The following is a 21,260-nucleotide window of genomic DNA, read 5'->3' as shown; positions in this document are numbered from 1 at the left end:
ACTTCATTTTCCATGCTTTTTCCTTTAATCAAGTCTAGATTCAAGTTTTGTAAATTTATTGCTTCAACAATGATCCATTTACAAATATATTTACATTACAGCCTACAGGCTGCTCCTCTTTGTTCACTTGCTTCTGGAAAATATGCTGATTGTGTATAACACTAGTGGATGGAAAACTATCACTTTTATTATTTAAATTAGTAAATAATTTTCGGAAAGTTTTCTGAAGCAAGCACTGAGTGCAAAGTAGTTTTGCAAGTGAACTTAGCTGTGTAAGTGAACGTAATGTATGTTTTATATCGTGATTTGGAATAAAAACTTTCCATCGATTAGCAAAGACTGAGCTTATGTGTCCTCTTATGGTGGCATATTTTTTAGTGTAAAATTTGCTGAATTTGACAGTGTTAGAAGAATTTTAACAGATGAGAACACGACAGCATACTTCGAAAGCCCAGGAAATTTATATCAGGTAATTTAAATCATATCTTACTGTCAATGCATCACACACCTTTTATGAATTGTTAACAATAAGTTCAAGGAACGAAAAATACTACTGGTGTAAACTATGGGACTCCATTGAAGCAGCGCATGTATCACTTCATTTCCGTCTTCTTTTCACAAGTATTTCATTTAATACACGGGTTTGATGGGAGGTTCGTAATTGCTGCATGTAGGAAAGTTGGCAGGAACTGGAGGAAGATCTCTTTTTTCACCAACGTGCAAGACCAACGTCATGCCAGCGAGCTGGTGGAATTCAAAATGACAGTGCAATTGCCAGAAGCCTGAAAAATAAAAAAATAAAATCAGTTGTAACAACACATTTCACACATCGACTCCTTCACTGTGTGACTAAAATGAGATTTCCATTTGAAAATCAGTTTTTTTTTTAAATAAAAATTACTATCGCGTGATTAGATTTCTTTTACTGCCGTAAGTACATGCGGCACAACTTTTTCCCGCATGCATCATATGAGTTGCTGCACACAGTGAAGGAATTGATGATGTATCGTAACCAAACTTACCTGGATTATTAGCGCGAAATCGGAGAACCGTATAACCCTGTCTCATGACTACACAGGTATCTTTCGAAGGTGAGTTTTTAAAATTTCTGGGAATCAAACCCTGCTTGTCGTACAAACGTATGACTTGATCGGTGAGGACCGGATACTTTCCCGGATTCGTCCCCATACCGACGACGTGAAAATGGTTTCCATGAAGATGCATTGGATGGTTCAGAGTTCCATTGGCTAAAATGGAATCCCAGGTAATTGCTAAGATACTTTAAAGGTGATCCTGGCATCGTGGGACAAGACTGATAAAATTTTACTGCGTACCTGATTGGTCGTATAGTATCATTTCAACAATGGAATGTCGTCGAACTTTTATCATGTGCGTGCAGCTTTTCAACCCTCCATCTGGAACTGGAGGATTCGTCTGATTGCAAAATGTTTTCGATGGAACATCTTCCATTTGCGACACCAGAGGCGATGGTGGAGGAATGTATGAGATGTTACCGAGGGTTGCGGCAAGCGAAGCACCTAGTGCCACCACTGATGGAGAGAGACAGAACGTCATGATTAGAAGAACATTCATCTAGGCTTTTTCAAGTAACAATATAAAATATACTGAAACTTTCAACGAAGTATTTACGAAAAAATAGCTATTTATGTGGCATGCCCGTAAACCGCCTTTTTTTTGAGAAGGATAAATATTTCAGGACGAGCTGAAGGCGAGCCGGAAGCGAGTACTGAAATTATCCGAGCCAAAAAACGGTTTACGGGCATGCCACGTACAATATTTTTTACGGTATGGGCATTGAAAAGCAAAACGAAGAGTGAGGTTATGTCGCGATCTCTTCGACGAAGCTACTTTATAAGGCAGTTTGGGATGCGCGCTTCGAACTGCGCATCAAAACTGCGGAATAAAGACTTTATTCCGCAACTTTGTTCGCTGCCGTATAGAGCGTCACTTTACGGAACGAAAACTGCCACAAAAAGTAGACTTTTCAATGCCCATGTCGTAAAAAGATTATCTTCCGACGGATATTTGTGTGTAAAATAAAAATTTGAAAGAAATGTCTACAACTTACTTAAAAATCGCCGATAAAAATTGAGCTCATAGAGTTCTGCGGGTGACCAAAGCCAGAAGCCGACTCCTACTATGAGTTTGAGGTCTGGTTCTCCACTTATTTGTTTATCGCTTGGAACGGCACTTCGCATCTCGCTGACGCACAATTCACGGTCATTTTTACCGGAACAGCTGGAAGTCAGGGGATTCGCAACCTAAAATCAAAAGATGTGCATATTCAGCATTCCTTGCGTTCAACAACGGTTTCATCGTGTGATGTCAAATGTCATCGCTATCATCGAGATCCTTACTACTCCTGTCGTAACGAAACTTTCGTTGTGTGCGGGCTGCGGAGTACTGGGATACTTTGGGTTTCCCTTGTATCGAAGAATTCCGAATTGCTGAACGGTGGAGTTTACGCATGGCTCCATAACACGTGTTCGAATCCAAAATGGCCCTGAAGAATGTTTGTCGACAGGCATTGGCACCATATCATACCTCTCACCTAGAACGCAACATCTTTCTATTTACACAACCACTGGATCAGTACTTAGTCAGGTAAGTACAAGTACAAGTTAATTATGTGAATTCTTCCCACCCAATATTGTTACCAATGGACTTGTCAAATTGTTGTTTATGGGAACGACCAATTCGAAACTGATCGAACGTTATCAGGCTCAAATAGTGACAAAGATATTTGTCGTTGATTGTTTTTCTCACCTCCAAATAATATGATGATGTCGACTAAGGTAGGCTTAATATCCATTCCATCAGTAGCGATTAAATTTAGTCTATGCCCTTGGATACTAAGTTCAATTGGACAGTGCGTAAAGGCGGCAGAGATACATCTGAACCTATATCTTTCTCCTGGTTGCACCTCATAGACTGCTAGTGGTGTAGTAGTTGTATTACCGGTGGTTGGATCCTAAATGAATGAGGGATCAAGATGAGAGTGGTATCAGTGGTTTAGAAAAAGTGTCAATCAAGACTTTTTCTTACTGTGAATTGTCCTAATCCATGTATGAGTAACGCATCCGGGTCTTGACCAGAGCTGGCTCGAGTTCCTGGCCAATTTTCGGAGGCACTTGTATGGTACCAGTCATGAATCACCATCCTATGCATCGGTCTGTCTTGAGTGTAATGATTGCGATTAGGATTGTTTGGTGCTCGCACAATTATGCTCCCGAAAATACCGTCCGCTCTTTGAGTTCCGTAATGCGAGTGCCAGAAATGCGTGCCTTCGTTACCAGCGATCCATTGATATCTTAAAATGAGAGAAACGATGTTGGAAAATCAACTCATTCATTAAATTTCTCGGTCTTGTGATCAATTGAGTTTGCATCTATTTCTCGGTTATCTCAACATTTTTTTAGATAGTTACATGTATCATCGTACCTAAATGAGTTCCCTTGCGCAATGGGGCATTGGGTTACAAAGGGTACTCCGTCGTAGTACTGGCTGCCGTTCTGATAGATCCCATGCCAGTGAATGGTCGTTCCTTTCCCGTCCATTCCGTTCATAACATCAACGACGACGGAGTCTCCCTTGCAGACCTGGATGCTGGGTCCAGGAATCATTCTGTTCACAGTCAGTATGGCTCGCTCAACACCATCTGCGGTTACGCATTGGCAGGTAGAGTTCAGCTGATTGGTAATGTTGGGCGTACAGTACAAACAGGCACTGTTGGCGAATGAATAATTTGTGAAACTCTGAATCCAATTTAAGTCATTTTCGCAAATAAAGTTTGATTTATACTTACTCTCCCATGGTTACGTAGGACTCCATGTAGAATTGGTAGTAGCATATCTTAGGTTTCTTACCTGCCACACACTGGCGGGCACATTCTTGAGGCGTTGATAGAATGACATCTTTTCCTTGATTGCAACGATCAGAGGAAGATGTAGAAAAGTGCATATCTTGAGAATTTGCAAAAAATATTGACGGTAGAATGAAAGTGAATAATTAACGAATCTTCCAAAACTGTTTTGAGTGACTAATAATTTTTGAGTAGGCATTCCGATTCTGATCATTGAGACTGAGCAATACGTCAATTTTACATACTGCTTCCAATAAGTCTCAACTGAACAGACATTTCGAACTCAGTGTTAACCTCATCAAAACCTTTCGCAAGATTTCAGTGATCTTGTGTTAAGTTATTTTATAAGAATACTAAGGTGCTGATAGAACTTTGTGCTTCCAAATTTGTAGAGAATAATTTTTGTACCTTCTATAAAATTCACATAAAATGAAAAGTTGTATTTCGAATTTGTTTATATATATATATATTTGTAACTTCCAATATAAAAGGAGACAAAGAATGATTATGGCATGTGCATGCATCTTGAGTTTTTTAAATGATGCTACTCACCTTTATCCTTTCCACACCCAACGTGATGAGCATCTGCAAAGCTGGCCAGGATGAGAAGGGACGTCAGTAAAACCGCAAACCAATTTACGATATTTGAAGTCATGGCGTAGTCGTTTCCGTTAGACAAACCGATTGCTTATGGTTTTCCCTGAGTGTATTATATTGAACATGCAGAGAGATTCGGGAGTGATCGGCTGTCCGTTGTAAATTCACTACTGCAAATGCGGAAATCGCGCGCTTATATAAGTTCAATTTCCGCAAAGCTACTCTGCTGTACCAGATCATGACAACAGTCCACAACAGACGCTCCAGTATTGTTAACACTAATGAATTCAAATATTTTCAAAACTTTTGCAAAATAAAAAGTCCCGGACAAAGTGAAGAAAATACCATAAAAAACAATAAATACGGAAAATATAAATTATACCAGGTTTAATTATGTTACTCGGGCACTATGTCATTTGGTGTTATGGTACAATCGAGTGATGATAACAGAGGTACCCTTTGTGGTGTTGCATGTTGTATTGATCATAATAAAGAGTGAGCCACGATCGAGCAATCATGACAATTCTTCAATAATTATAGTATTTTATTTACACAAGTGGACACGCTTACGGTTGAAAGCAATTTATATTCAGCATTTGATCAAGGTCCTACATGTCCGTACTTCTTGTTACATATACCGGATCTTCTTGCAGAGTAATAAATTTCAAGATCCGTGTGACTTCGCATCTCCATATGCACGTCACAATAAGCCCCACGCTCTTATATGCAGGTCGGGAAACGACCATGAAATGGTAGGTACCCGTTAACGCATCCAAATGTTCTTTTATTTTTCTCCGCTACGTGGCATTACTAGTTAGTGGTATGCGACAAGGAGAGAGTAGCTTCTGCTTGTCTCTCTCACTCTTCTGAACGAGGAGCATGCGCAGAAAATAATACCAACCAACCAGAACCAAAACTGCAATTGGTTTTTTTTTTAGATTATGTTCTTCGTTTATCAATGATGGACAAAATCCACAAAAATTTGCTGTATTATTCCTAAATATCTATGTTATTTTATTCAATATATTTTTTACTGTTCTTGGGATAAATTATGTAGTTTTTCCAGTTATGAATCTAGGCTAGAAGTATGTAATAACTATTTATGTGGCATGCCCGTAAACCGCTTGTTTTTTTGGCAAGGATAAAGATTTCAGGACGAGCTGAAGGCGAGCTGGAAGCGAGTACTGAAATTATCCGAGCCAAAAAACGGTTTACGGGCATGCTACATACAATATTTTTTACGGTATAGGCATTGAAAAGCAAAACGAAGAGTGAGGTTATGTCGTGATCTGTTCGACGAAGCTACTTTATAAGGCAGTTTGGGATGCGCACTTCGAACTGCGCATCAAAACTGCGGAATAAAGACTTTATTCCGCAACTTTGTTCGCTGCCGTATAAAGCGTCACTTAACGGAACGAAAACTGCCACAAAAAGTGGACTTTTCAATGCCTATGCCGTAAAAATTGTATTTTTGCATCAACTCAATTCTTCGATCTAGTGCAAATTAAGACTGCATGTCTTGAGGCGTTCTACAACTAGACTATGAAAAGAATTTGATGAATAAAAGTTCCAACATGCCAAAAAACAGTGTGAAAGTAAGCAAATAACAAAATGGAAACTGGAGGAGCGACGATATCATCAACAACCGTTCACCTGATACTCTATTTTATAAAATATTGCCTGCGTCATTATAGCGTGCCGTCACAACATCATCAGTCTAATGGTATTAGTAGGTTTCACGTTTTATTTGTCATCTTAGGAGATGGGTAGGTACTCTAATTTCCAATTGTTGAAAACATTGTTCTGATGCTGGGTAAGTTGGATGGATTTTTAGCATATTCGTGTAACTCGAAACCTGTCGATTACATGGCAATCGAATACTTACTCCAGCTGTTGCTCTTTCAGTCACACCCCCAACGTCATAGTAAGATCCTTTACTATGATAGCTCGCAACGAAACGCCATTGGACATTCGTTTTAAAATCTTCTTCACAATGATGAAGATTTATAAAATTTTCGTAGTTTTTACCTTATTGTGGCACTCCATCATAAGAGTAATACATTTTTATCATCTTTAGACAAGGCTTTATTAAAATTATTGATCCACAAACTTATGAACGGTTTGAAAAACAAATTTGAAAAAAAACAAGGAATCCTTTTTCACTGAATGCAAAAAGATAGTCAAATTTTAGCCAAATTGAAATACCATTTCCGCAGTAGGTCGAGATGGCATGCCTGATATCTAGTCATATATGATGATTTGAAATAAAAAACCTTCTATCGATGATAAAAGACTGAGTTCGCGTCCTCTGTTAGAAAAGTATCTATTTCAGGATATGTTTGTAGATCAAATCGCATTCAAAAATGCTAAATTTAATAATGTTGAAAGAATGTTAACAGGTTTCAAGTTAGAACTAAACCTTACTGTCAATGTACCACATACCCCTCATAAAGTCTTAACGATAAGTTCAAGGAATGAAAAATAATGCTGGCGTTAACTGTATAATTCCACAGAAGTATCCCCGTTTTATTTTAACAAGTATTTCATTTAATCCCTGGGAACTATGGGGGGTTTGTAATTTTTGCATTTAGGAAAGTCTGGAGGAACTGGTGGAAGATCTGTCTTTTCACCGACGTGCATTATCATCTGCATGCCATTCATCATGTGGTAATCGAAATGACAGTGCATTAGCCAGTAACCTGAAAAGAAAATTCATATTTTTTAACAAGCCATTTCACGCATTGACCTCCCTTCACTACATGTAAAAAATGAGATTTTAGTTTGAAAATCAAAAACTTTATACTTGAAAAAAAAAAAATAAATAAAAAAAATAACAATTTCGAGAGAAAACATTTTCTGTGAAAATAGATCTTTTTGAATATCGCATGTACGCGCGTTATATGACGTTGATGATGTATTAACGAAACTCACCAGGATTAAACGCACGAAATCGCAGAACCGCGTAACCGCGAGCGGTTACTGTAGTGGTATCTTTCAATGGCGGATTGACAAAATTTCTTTGGATTGCACCTTGTTTGTCGAAAAGATGAAAAACTGATGCATTCCATATCGGATATTTGACCGGATCGGGATTCGCCCCCATAGCGAGGACGTAATATTGGTATCCATGGAGGTGAAAAGGATGGAATAGATCTCCACGTGCTGAAATAATAATAATAATAATAATAAATTGTTGGTAATTGGTAAAATGCTTTGAAGGTAATCCTGGCAACGTGAGACAAGGATAAAATTTGACGACATACGTGTTAGGTCGATGGGGACAATCTCAACGAGGTCACCCAATTTAACGTTCACCACGTGCGTGCACCTGTTGATTCTGCTCTTTGTAACACGAACACTGCTTTGATTGCAGAATGTTCCTGGTCGAACATCTTCTATTTGCGATAACAGCGGCGATGTCGGAGCAACGTGTGAGATAGTACCGATGCCTGCAGCAATCGTAACACGTTCTGGCGTGACTAGGAAAGAGGAAAGATCGTTACGGTGAGGACATTCATTGAGGCTTTTAGATTTTCATTTAAAATATATAAAATCTATGGATGAAGTATTAGCAATAAAAAATGTATACTTAATTATGTAGAAATATGAATGAAATGATGATGATGATTTACTTGCAAAACGTTGATAAGTTCTTGGCGCCCAGGCATATGTTTCATCGAGATTCTGAAGGCTAAACGGTACCATGATTTGGATGTCTGGTTCTCCGCGTATGTCTTCGGTGATTGGAAGGGCATTTTTCACTTCCCAACTGTCGAAGTCACTGTCAGTTTCAGGTATTTTACTGTTATTCAAAGCGATTGCAACCTAGAACGAAAAGAATTCTCTACGTTAAACATCACTTACATCCTAGGCTAGGCATTGCCATGGAATGTAAACTGTTACTGACGGTATCAACGAGGTCCTTACCATTCCTCCGACAACGGATTTTGGTTGTTTTTCGTGCTTCCGACGACCGAGAAGATCCTTGAACCTTGCTCCATAGAAACCTTCGTTGTATCCGGGTTTCGGAGTAACCGGATATTGCGGGGCTCCTTCGTATTGCAAAATTCCGAATTGCTGAACAGACGTGTTTGTGCAGTCCCCTATCGCTCGTGCACGAATCCACCATGAACTTTCAACGCTGTCGTGAGTTTTAATCACGAGATCGTACCTCTCACCTACAACGCAATATTTTTTTTTACACTACTATTAGATTAGTACTTAACAGGCGCGGATACAAGATAAATTTTAGGGGGGATATCAAAAATAAAATTACCAAATAAATGTGATAAATATGGAGAAAAAAATACTCTGAATCACGACTGTGATTTAAAATCTCATACCATCCGTTTTCAAACTTGAAATCAAGGTTTTTTTTGAGAAAAATTATTGCCGAGTACTTTTTCAATAATTAAAAACGTGAGACGAATTAGTACTAACTGCCTTAACCCCAAAAATCACTATAACAAGTAGAAGTTACCTTTGCCGTTGACAATCAAACGACATTTGTATAACACAATTAAATTTTTTTTTTTTTAAATTTTGTACAGTCCTGTGGAAGAGTTTATTTTAATGGATAGGAATTGAGACAAAAATTTTGAATTCACAAAACAGAAATTTTTAGCAAGACTCGTGTGTTAAAGAAGTAAATGGTAAAGTGTAATCAATAAGCTTTTAAATCCATAGAAATTGGTCAAGGTTCAAAGTTTCTCGGATACTTGTTTACTGTAGTAACTCTACACTAGGCTCCTGGGTGTTTCCAAGCCCATTATTAAAGTGTGCAACAGTAGAACAAAAATGATAATCAAGTATAACAAATAACTGACCAGCATTTACGAAAATAGTGACAAAGTATTTCTCATTGATTGTTTTTCGTACCTGCAGTAGTGAGGATGCTGTTTACGGTTGCAGGTACAATGTCCGCTCCGTCTGCAGCGATTAACTCGAAATCATGCCCTTCGATGCTGAACTCGGATGGACAAACCGTAGTGCAAGCATTGATAAATCTGATCCTATATCTTTTTCCTGGTTTGACTTTAACGACTGCCAGTGGTGTAGTGGTTGTACTGCCGTTGGTTGGATTCTAAAGTAATGTGAAGAATTAAGATGAGACTATAATTAGTCAAACTAAAAAGAAAAAAGTTAAGCCTTTTACTACCGTGTATTGTCCTAATCCCTGTATAAGTACCGAAACCGCGCCTTGACCGGGGTTGTAACGGTATCTTCCTGGCCAAAATTCGGAGCCACTTGCATGGAACCAATCACTTAACACTATCACATCTTCCGGTCTGTCGTAATCGTACAGATTGCGATGCAAAGGTTTTGGTGTACGAATAACTATGCTTCCGTAAAGGCCATCTATTCTTTGAGACCCGTGATGCGAGTGCCAGAATTGCGTGCCTTCGTTTTCAGCATGCCATTGATATCTTGAAACAAGAGTGACGATATTGAAAATTCAACCCCCTTATCGTGTTTCTACATCTCGTTATCGATTACGCATTTGATTTACTCTTTCTTGGTTACTTCAATATTTCTAAACAGTCAGAATATCTATTGGCATACCTAAACGAGTTCCCATCCGCAATTGGGCATTGAGTTACAAAAGGTACACCGTCGTAGTACTGGCTACCGTACTGATAAATCCCGTGCCAGTGAATACTCGTTGCTTTAGCGTCCATTGCGTTTGTAACATCAATGACGACATGATCCCCTTTGCAGACCTGGATGCTGGGTCCAGGAATCATTCTGTTCACAGTTAGTACGGCTCGCTCAATACCATCTGCGGTTACGCATTGGCAAGTAGGGTTCAGCTGATTGGTAATAGTGGGTGTACAGTTTACACATGCTCTGTTGGTGGATAAATAAATAATTCGTGAAACTGCGGTGTAGTCGATTAGAAAAAAAATCCAATTCCAAAATCTAGAACTGTTTGTAATACTTACGATCCCATGGTAATGAAGGACTCGATATGGAAGTGATAATGGCAGATCTTAGGCTGCTCATTTTCGATACACGGGCGCCGGCATTCGTGGGGTGACGATATGACATATTTTCCTGAATTGCAACGACCATAGATGTAGATTAAAAATAGAGTACATCGCTAGAACTTAGGGAAAACTTGTGAGGATCAAATGGAAATCGATACCCAGTGAATCGTCCAAAACTGTCTTAAGCAATCAATTTCTAAAGGTAAATTTTAATTCCGATCGCTGATACCGAGCAATGACTCAGGGTTAAACTTATCTATTCACAGGTTTTTTCACATCTTTGTTTTAAAATCTTTCATAAAAATCCGAAGGTGTTGATACAAACAGCATGCTGCTATTCCGATCTCGTTTTGCTACTCACCTTTATTATTTTGATGACCACTGTTATCGGCATCTGCAAAGCTGATCAGGATGAGAAGGGATGCCAATACAACGGCAAACCGATTTACGTTGCTTGAAATCATTGCGCAGTTGTTTCCCTTCGGCAAACCCTTTGCTTATGGGTTTTCCGAACGTGTGAAGAATTGTTTCTACGTAGATATTTTGCAGATATTGGATCTTCCGAATCAGATAAGACGGGGCGCTGTTTCAACTGTCACAAATTCACTTTCATAAATGTGCAGCACATACGCTTATAAAGGAATTCGATGTGGTTCTAATGCGTACAGAATGAGGCGGGTTGTCATCGACGGGAAATTATTATTGTCGAGAAATTTAAATATTTTTGACGTGTCATCGGAACACAAAGGCAATTGAAAAAATAAAGAACGAAGAAGAAGGCACAGCATGCTTTGGAACTAATATAGGCCTGATATTATTTTATATGATTATAAACGGTATCGGGCACGCCTTGTAACAAGAAGTAGGTTGTCACTTGAAAATCATAATAACTCTCTAATAACAGTACTTTATTTGCATAATTGAATAATTCAATTTTGATGAAGTAATCTCGCATGGTCATAGATTAAACGATCATGTGATTTTCACTAATTATCGGTGCATTTATCCACGAGGAAAAATTGTATTTCTTAAAGTTAGACAAAATTATGATTATATAGAATCTAACTTAATCTGCGTTCGGTAAAATTATGCCTCGGGAATGTGATAAACATAAATAGTCGGTGCAATGTCACAAGATCTGCAGTGACCCTTATTGTGACATTTTTACATTGTAAATTACAAATTTTCAACTATAAGTACTTACAAAATGATTTTATAGATTAATAAATTGTTCAAGATTTTTGTACAAAACATTATATCTCGCGAAATTTAAGTTCAGGCATTTAAAACAAATTGGATTACTAAAAATATATCTTCATGACTAGTATATACATGGAAAAATAACAGAACAGGTAAAACAGCAGCGACGATATCATCAACAATTCGTTGTGTGATATTTCATCCGCCAAAATATTAGTCGTATCATCAAAACGCGTCGCCACAACACGTCCGTCAAATTAAAATAGCTGTTAACACATTTTCATTGCAGTTAAGAATAATCGAGGTAGAAGAACACTCAGGCTTGTGTTGAAGGTAAGCAGCCAACAATAAGACCAGAGTATCGTGGATACGACTGACTCAATTTTTTCTATAGAATGACCAAAACTTCATAGAAGTACTGCGATTTGATAGGTAGGAACAGTAGGCTTGCGTTTAAAACGAAACTGTATCTGGCAGAAAGATCTGTCAGATCATCAACACGCATGACGATCTCCATCGTGATGATTAGGTGATACAGAAGGTGTCAGTGAAATAGTGAATGAAGTAAGAAAAAAATTATCCACGATCAGTAAGATGCTTTAGGCTCCAAAAATGCAGTGATTGAAGAGCTTTGAAGGCTTCCAAAATATCGAACTTCCTAGATTTATCAGTAAGCATATTCCTAGATAGTAAAGCTCTCTGATCTAGAATGGCCACTATAATGGCACCCTTTGTTTCATTATCTTTTATGGGATTGTTTTTTTTTTTTTATATTCCATGCAAAATCTTGAACTTTCCTTACCCAGAAAATTATAGGCGAAGGTGCGTGTAAGTAAAATGGATGCGGTAGAGATGCCACTGGCACTGTAGAACAGAAAAGTGATAACGAAAAGTAAGACTTTGCTGTTCAACTGCACGACGCGATATATAAACTAAGCGAATTGAACTCTTTACTTGAATCGCAGTAAATTATTTCAATGACAGCATTCATAGATAAATCAAGCATATGCGTGCAGTTGCAAATGTCGTCACAATTCTTGGGTAGGCTTATTGTTAGACTATCATGATATGAAGAAAGCGATGATGGAAATAGAGCAATGTACACAATGTTGTTGATCAGTTAAGTGTTATGCGGAATAACATTCATGGCATTTGTAGAAAAAGAGAAGAAAAAATATAAATAAAATGTCGTTTCGTCGGAACGTTTATTCATTGCTTGTTTCTCGTGAAACCAATAGAGCAATAGCTACTATAATTTTATTTTCATTCAAGATCTAGACAAATTTCAGGACTTACACAAGTATCGTGTGTAAGTCTGCTAAGGAATCCTCGATCGAGAACGATTCTAACCATTTTGGTAAGTACAGTCGGATTTGAGAAGATCGTTTTTTACACGAACAGCGTTGTTTAGTGCGTTTACTCGTATAATATCGTTGACGGGACGTGCTGACGTCAAACAGTTGACGCTAATTGTTAGTTGAAATTGTTGTTGTAAACTGTGATTTTCTGGAAAATGTTTTTCTCAACATTACTAATATAAATTGTGTAATGTCGTTAGAAATCTTATTCATAAATTAGCTTCTTTATTTGTTACCACGTTCCTGATGAGTTTATTCTAATAAATCTAATCTCGTTCTTGAATTTGTGCTTTACTCTGCCTTTTTCGAAAATCACCTTATAGCTTTCTAATTGATGAAAGAAATAAGACTCATAAACTTGATCTCGAAAAAGACTTTCTTACCGCAGTATGATCGCCTTAAGTATCCACAAATGTACTTGTTTTTCACGCTCCAGTGACGGACAGGTTACAAAAATATTTTGGATATTGCGTGCGCGATACCTTATTTTTTGCTACTTCAATTTGAAAGTGACTGGCGACTTTCTTAACACATATATTTGTGTTGATATGCAAGAGTTTATTGTCTACATCATTCCGTTTGTTTGTATTTAAAGTGTAGGCTTCTGTACATATCGAATGGATTTCAAGGTGTGAGTGTCAGTTTTGTTTCTTGGATTTAATAAACAACTGCTTGTACGCAAAGTGTATATAAACTTCGAATTTTCATCATCAAAAGGTGCATTCTTTGCGAAAATTTAAAAATCCAGGACATTATGCCTCGACTTTTCGTTCGAGAGTGAAAACGATTTCAAGTCGAGTCGGGATGGTCGTTTTTTTTTTCTCATCAAACCTTGAACCAAAGTGAGTATTTTATTCCGATGGAATTTTATTTTCAGACCTAAAATTTTTCACTCCAAGTCCTTTCAAAAAAAAAGCTGGAACGTCCCATACGTGTTTCCTGGAGCTATAAGGTGTGAAGTCCAAAGCTGTACCGCAGAGTTTTTGCAACAAATAACTTCTTTTTTAAATGTTACGATTATTTCATTGCTAGATACTTTTTGTCGGAGGGTTTAGGATTCTTAAAAATATTTTTATTTACGCTATTTCCCCCATTCCATTCAACATTTAAACTGTATAAACAATTGTGCGTAAGTTTATTTATTTCGTTACATCTCAATGCTGTATGACAAAATGCGATATAAATTAATGTGATGAGACATTGTGGCTATTAGGCCATTAGTGGATATGCACGCATGATTCTTTCCATCGACCTCCTTTCCTGAGAACATTCACTACAGAAATTTAACAATATCGTTTTGGAGCAGTGAAGCTCAAATGACAAATTCGTACTCTTCTTTGTTTAAACTGTAATATGAATAAACGTTAAATAAATATACGATCTGAGGAAGACACCAGGAAAAAATAATACTGAGGATAAGGCAGTGATAAACGTCCAGCAGCAGTTTGGAGGTAACCATTAACGTTTACCGAATGATATTTTCCTAACATGAGTCCACATAAGCCTATTCAGGACCAATAGCATTAACGATCCTGTCAGGAGGTTGATTGTCATTTATCTAAATTATAATTGGAAGTTGTGATCCAATAGTCAAGCAATAAATTCTACGTCCAGGGTTCTTATTTGTTGATCGGCAATATTTACGACAAGTAGTCTCCGCAAGTTGGGTAGTTTTGTGGTATTGGTGGAATATCTTTTCGATCCCCGACCTGCAGGACAAGCTCCATGCCGGAGATCGAGTGGAAAACGAAGTGACAGTGGAAGAGCCAGAAACCTGATGAAAGACAACGATCAATTAGTACTTGGGTGATAAGTTGGAATAAAACGTGACGTTGACAACCACGAAAAATGTGGAAAATTGTTCAGTACAACCTACCAGGATTATTAGCACGAAATCTGATAACTAAGTATCCATTAGTGGGTATTAAAGCGGTATCCTTGGCAGGAGGCTGTTGGAAGTTTCTGACCAGAAGACCACTGTTGTCAAGATAACGAATGGTTGTTGCATTCAATACTAGAGTGTTTGGGTCAGGGGATGGACCCATGCCCATGACGTAGAAGGCATACCCGTGCATGTGAAATGGGTGGGTGACACCGGATTGCGGAGCTGGAATAGTCAAAGACGAAAATAAAAATTGAAAATTGAAGCTTTAGGGTAAAAATAGATTGAATTCAATCAATTTCATACCTGCGTCACTGAGGATAATTTCAACTACGGCACCTACAGGTACTTTGAGGACATGCGTGCAGGGGCAAAAAAACTTGTCGCAATATTTGGGGAGATTTTGTCCATTGCAAATTGAGTCCGGCGGAACGTCGTTACCCTGGGAAATTAGTGGCACTGGTGGAGAAACGAACGTGATGTTGTCTACAAGTGCTGCGAAGGCAGAACCTCCCGGGGGAACTGTGAAAAATATTTTTGATAAGGAGAGAAATCGAGTGTTTAGATTTGCATGGATTAATCTAATAAATAATCGCAATAATCATTCTCGAAGATCATGTTAAGTTGTGGATCCTACCGTAATATTGTAGGTAAGTTCTTGGTATGAATAATTCCGAAGTTGGGAATACCATGAACCCTAGTGGCAGGTAAAATTTGAAGTCTGGGACCGGTTTAAGGACCTCCTTTTCTACGACAGCAGTACTTCTAAGTCCGCTTATGCATAAAGTACCATCAATTGATTGCGTCGAGATGGAACAGAGGGTTCCGTTCGGCGGATTGAGAGTCCTCGACTAAGGAATATGTTACAATATTTGGGGTTAGTGCCTTGGAGTAGTTATCCGTATTTATTGTAACAATCGGAAATCTTCTTACGAGTCGTTGGAAAAAGTTTTGCTGGTATGCTGGTTGTGGAGTGGTGGGACGATCAGGACCACCTTCGTAGCGAAGAATAGCAAATTGCTGAACATTTCTATCAGCGCATTCTCCAGTAGCACGTAATCGAATCCAGTAGGTGCCCACACGTTGATTGGCATGTATGACAAAGTCATATCGTTCTCCTACGGCACGATGGTAATGGTTTAATATTTCAAAATGTTTCGAATTTGTTGTTTAAACTGCCAGAGTCAGATAGAGTCTGAAGGATATTATTCTCATTTGCTGGATATTTTTCTGCGTTCATCTTTTAATGATGAACTATTCAAGACAGTTTCCGGCATGAAAACGTTCTTTGGAACGACCGAAAGCTTGACTCAAAGAAGCAACATTTTCTCCAACGTAGCAAGCTTGCCACTATAGAAAATGGAAGGTGTGGTAACCAGAAAATTCATGACTTGAAATACGAATCGCAAAATAAAATATTACCAGGGAACTGAGAGAGCTTCAGCCATAGATTTTCTTTTCTCTTACCTGCATACGATCTTAAGATGTCAACAGTGACGGGCTGCAAATGTTCTCCATCTGATGCGACGACGGTCATGTCATGATTTTCAATAGTTAGTTCAGCAGGACACACAGTGCAGAAAGCATTGATCATTCTAAATCGATATCTTGTCCCATATTCCACGGTATACACTGCCAGTGGCGTTCTGGTTGTAAGTCCGGTAGTCCCATTCTGCAAGGACGAGAAATTGAGATGAAAGTAAAATTAACGAAACCAGCAAGCAGCAAGTGTCCGTCGATTAACGAAATATTCTTTCGCACCGTCCACTGTCCTCTTCCATGTATCAGTACTGCCTGTGCACGTTGACCCGGGTTATTCAGCAGTCCTGGATAATGTTCAGTAGACATTTCATGAAACCAGTCATTAATAACCATGACTGTCGAGGGTGTATCATAATCGTAGCGCTGATAGTGGGGTTCCTGTTCGGGTGGTAGACGAACGATTAAGGAACCGAATAAGCCATCCATTTTTTGTAGAGCGTCATGAGAGTGCCAAAAGTTTGTTCCTTGATTTCTGGCAACGAACTGATATCTAAGAGCAGAGAAGTTGTGATATTAAAGTGACTGAAAACCGCATAAAAGTAAAACTGAGATTCACATCGTACCATTGCAACGAGTCATTTCCAGTTTTGACTTACAACTTAGTTTATCACAGACTCAAAGCTCGGCTCATGATAGAACTTTTGACTTACCTGTACGTTACTCCAGCCGTAATAGGACATTGGGTCACGAAAGGTACTCCATCTTGGTACGGTGTTCCAACCTGATATACTCCATGCCAATGAATGGTGGTCTCCGAGCCTTGCATTAAATTTTCAACATCAACGATGATCTTGTCACCCAGACAAACCTGAATGGAGGGTCCAGGTAGCATTCTGTTCGCGGTTAAAATGGCCCTTTCCACACCGTCACCAGTGACGCATTGACAGTTGTCATCGAGGTCATTGGTCATGTTAGGAGTACACAAGTTGCAGGCCCTGGTTGATTGACATAATTTGTGAAATCGATTAAGTATGCTGTTCCAATCCCGAAACTATGAAAAGAATATTTAGTCAAATTTCTACTCACAATCCTTGGACAGTATAACGCTCCAGGGTGAAGTGATAGTAGCAAGTCTTAGGTGCTTCGTTCGTTCGACATGGTCGCAGACATTCCATTGGTGTTGATAACCGGACATCGCCTTTCCAATGGTCGGCTGTAGCTAAAATGGTTCAAAATTTATACAAGCGGGATCAGACTACAAAAATTATCGACCATTTTAAATTTCGCGGGCTTGAAGGAGAGAAAAATTAAAAAAATAAAATAAGCTAAGCGTTTGATGGACGGTCGTCGCTGTAGGTTCTGTCGATTCGATTAGATTTTTCCAGTCGGAGTCGGAGAAGAGAGAAAAAAAAAAAAAAATGAAAGAAACTAAAATCACGTTTACCGCAATATCCTAGAAAATAGACACTTACCTGTCTTATGACGGTGACTCTGATAGAGTTTTGCGTTTGCAAGATTACTCATGAGAAAGCAAGTGGTCATCAGTATGACGAGTCGATTGATTTGACTTAAATCAGTTACCGCATGGTTACGTCCGGGAAAAGCCATCGCTTGTAATTTGAGGTGTTGATAAAAAAATTTTATTATGGCTGTAATGAAAAGATGCCGCAGGGCATTTGGGTCAGCCAAGTATGGACGAAGGATAATCTATAATGTTACCAACTGTCGGGTGATTCGTTTAAATACTCGGGATTCTGCACGTTCTTGAAGCTGAAGTAAAAAAACACAGTCGCCAACACAAAAAGTTCACGTAGGTCAACAAAATATTTTAAATACCTCATCAACTTTGTGCATGACATCTGAGTTTGTGTTGTTTGAATTTCAATGTAAGCTGATTGTCGGCGAAAATATTTTTGTACGTTAGGATTGTCTCGTCCCTTCGTACCGAAAGCACAAGTTTTTATGAACGCGGTATAGAGTTGTAGGCATAGCTGCTATTTTCACATTTTCACTTTCGTACCTACTTTGCATGAGTAAAATAATTTTCAATTCTACTTGATATTTCATACGACAGGGAGTGCGGGGTTGATTATTTCGATTCCTAACAGGCCTCGAGTTGTATAATAATAACGAATGATGGACAACGAGTGATTGTTGGAAATTCATGTCTTTCAATGCTCCACAAGGATAACATGTTGTGCGAAGGCACCGTCGTTACGTCAATCCTAGTCACTCACCACTTTGATATCGTTGTTTTAATAATATTGTTTCAAGCCTCTCGGTCATACCGAAGTATAGAAAAAGTATTAAAGTTGAAAGACAAGACTGTGTTGTCTTCCATCCGAGCTGAATTTCTGTCTTTAATTTCACTCCAAATTCGCCAGCTACAAAGCTAAAAAGAGGAATAGCAGTACCATGACATAATAGAAATTCTAATCATTTTTGATTCTGCAGGTAAAGTAGAAGACATTAAATATTGCTTGCATACTTTGTCGTGCGTTTGATTTTCCACTTTCTACTGTATTGCAATATTGGACAAAAATTTTACCGTTCCCCTTCCACGACGTGACATCTGGAACCTAAAAACATATTACTGCTAAAATTTTGAAGATATCTATAAAATGGATCACTTTTCTATCGCAGTTACACATAAGCGTTTGACATATTATACTTAACGTATTCATAATTATACTTGGCAAATGTAATCTTCTTAAGAAGAGCAAACCCTATAGAAGCGTGAAAAATAGTTGATTAGAAAAAAAAAAAATTTTCAACCTTGATAAAATAATCGAATGATTTTGAAATTTTTACATTGATTTATTAAAACTTTCAACTTTTGTAAAACATTTTTTTCACTATTATGCAAAACAAAATAGCGGCGTTATGAAGACTCTTCGGACGCCTCTTTTTCGTCTCCTTGCCCAATTGTATGGACTTACCGATCCGCTGGACGGTAAAAAAAAAAAAAAACCGATTTTTCGAAAATTGTAAAGAGTTTGCTCCTCTTAACTGCAAATTTTCTTTCAACGTGAAGCGTTGATAAGCGTATATAAAAATGCTTAATAACAGTTTTCAAAACAACTTTATTACTAAAAATACATATCTCTTTTATCCTAATGAACAATTGTCAGATCGTGCATTATAGTATCGCATTGGCCGACAGACCGACCAGCAGTTCGCGATATATATATCGCCCGTTCTTCAAATTCTTTACAAATATTATTTATATATCCTTATTATAAAAACGTATCGCGGTATACATATAACCTTACACATCGTGTTACTTCAATTATAGCCCTGTTAATCCTTTCGGTGAAAAAGTGGTCTGATTGATCGATCACCCCCCGTATTTATACTCATTCGAACGCTACGGGGATTCCGATAATTTATCGCCCATAAAACTTTATAAAAACCCGCAAAAGTCTCAACGTGACGAACTGTTTCCTCACGCTTCTTCGAAATCATCCAAATCGCATTACTGATCAAGGTACACACTCGGATAATATCTAATGAGCAGTGACGGCACATAAATGCGTGGGAAAAAAAAAAAAATCGCACCCTGATTCATATTATCAAGACCGGGTATCGAATAGAAAATTTTCGAGTACCAAGTAGCGTGGTAATTTTTAGTCCCCGACATAGAAAAAGTAGAATAAAAAAAAATCTGATAGAAAAACAACAAACGTTCAAATAAACTATAATAGTAATAGTAATAATAATAATAATAATAATAATAATATTAATAATAGTATTAATAATAATGGTAATAATAATAAATAACGAAACCGAAAATAATGTGAGAGAAGAATTACAAAAGAAGAAGAACAAAAGAAAAAAGAAACAAAAAAAATAAAGGACAGAAATCGAGATTTGGACAGACGGAGACGCTATGGCAAACAAGTCCCCTGACAATCGCACCACGTGACTACTTGGTGCGCGATTAATTGCATATATGAAACTAATAAACAGTTTTTCGACTCGGGTCTCGTTCCACGATCTACTTAACAAAGTAATAATGTAAGACACCTGATTTTTAAACAATATATGATAGGCACGATGTAGGCATTGCTTTGGTCCATGATGTGAGATTACTATGACAATAGAAAAGCCAAGGTAGCCAAGGATACGTGTATAGAAAGGATTAAGAGAGTCGAACTGAGTTGAGGAGACTATCTTTAAGGTGAAGTGACTGTTGAAACGAAGCCGTAGAAAGAAATGGTGAAGTAAATAAAAAGAGGATGAGTGAACTGTGTGGAAAAACGAAGCGAAGAAAGCGTATGAAAATATCGAAATCCTCAGCGTTTTCTGCTGGTTGAAATGCTTATCGTATAGGTGAAAATATCGAATGTAACACCAGACCAGAGTCGTCGAAGTGAGAACGCGTGAGCTGAACTCCGTGATGATCGTTTTACCTACTTACCGCGGAATTCGCCTCAAGACGTATCTCCAGACTATTATCCCAATTCCACCCTCGTTAACAATATAATATTGTTGTACTAAATTTAATATATAGATTACAATTTTATTTTTTCTACAACTAGATTATATACAGAATTATGTTAGTATAACATCCATACTTTATAGCTTTATATTATTTATTTCAATCAATCAATCTTTCTTTCTTTCTTTCTTTCTTACGTTTTTTTTTCTCTTTCGTTCGTATTCTTTCTCTCGTGGATTGTCGCGATACTTTCCAGTATCGTTTTATTAAATAAAATCATTCAAACGTGTACAAATACACACGTACACACACACACATATACTTCAAGTCATGCAAATTCCATACGTACACGTACATGCACGGGTACATTAATGATATACTCGTAGGCATACACACATATTTATAAAGTATGAGTACGAGCTGCAACATA

General features: G+C 37.9%; 2 protein-coding genes and 1 pseudogene across 2 annotated transcripts; all 3 read right to left on the bottom strand.

The window, feature by feature from the left end:
* Nucleotides 1–615: 615 nt before the first annotated feature.
* Nucleotides 616–4,553, bottom strand: LOC124410605 (annotated as a pseudogene).
* Nucleotides 4,554–7,006: 2,453 nt separating this feature from the next.
* On the bottom strand, nt 7,007–14,579 carry LOC124410604 (laccase-3-like). The gene is made up of 11 exons (XM_046889096.1): nt 14,495–14,579; nt 10,855–10,963; nt 10,423–10,560; nt 10,043–10,327; nt 9,639–9,906; nt 9,359–9,563; nt 8,408–8,658; nt 8,113–8,305; nt 7,744–7,959; nt 7,412–7,642; nt 7,007–7,179 (listed from the first exon to the last, which is right to left on the bottom strand). Exons 1-11 carry the CDS (start codon nt 14,577–14,579, stop codon nt 7,028–7,030), a joined length of 2,133 nt encoding a protein of 710 aa, XP_046745052.1. The 3' UTR covers nt 7,007–7,027.
* Nucleotides 14,580–14,644: 65 nt separating this feature from the next.
* LOC124410603 (laccase-1-like) lies at nt 14,645–18,073 on the bottom strand. The gene is given in 10 exon segments (XM_046889095.1): nt 14,645–14,799; nt 14,902–15,132; nt 15,214–15,429; nt 15,545–15,758; nt 15,841–16,025; nt 16,375–16,579; nt 16,669–16,939; nt 17,100–17,384; nt 17,476–17,620; nt 17,862–18,073. Coding segments are annotated over 10 exon segments (2,043 nt in total). The 5' UTR covers nt 17,998–18,073.
* Between the last annotated feature and the right edge of the window lie 3,187 nt (nt 18,074–21,260).

This window comes from Diprion similis, chromosome 9 (genome assembly GCF_021155765.1).
Source record: "Diprion similis isolate iyDipSimi1 chromosome 9, iyDipSimi1.1, whole genome shotgun sequence".
NCBI lineage: Eukaryota > Metazoa > Arthropoda > Insecta > Hymenoptera > Diprionidae > Diprion > Diprion similis.
Note: the sequence above shows the minus strand (reverse complement) of the source record. Positions and strands in the feature narration are given on the sequence as shown.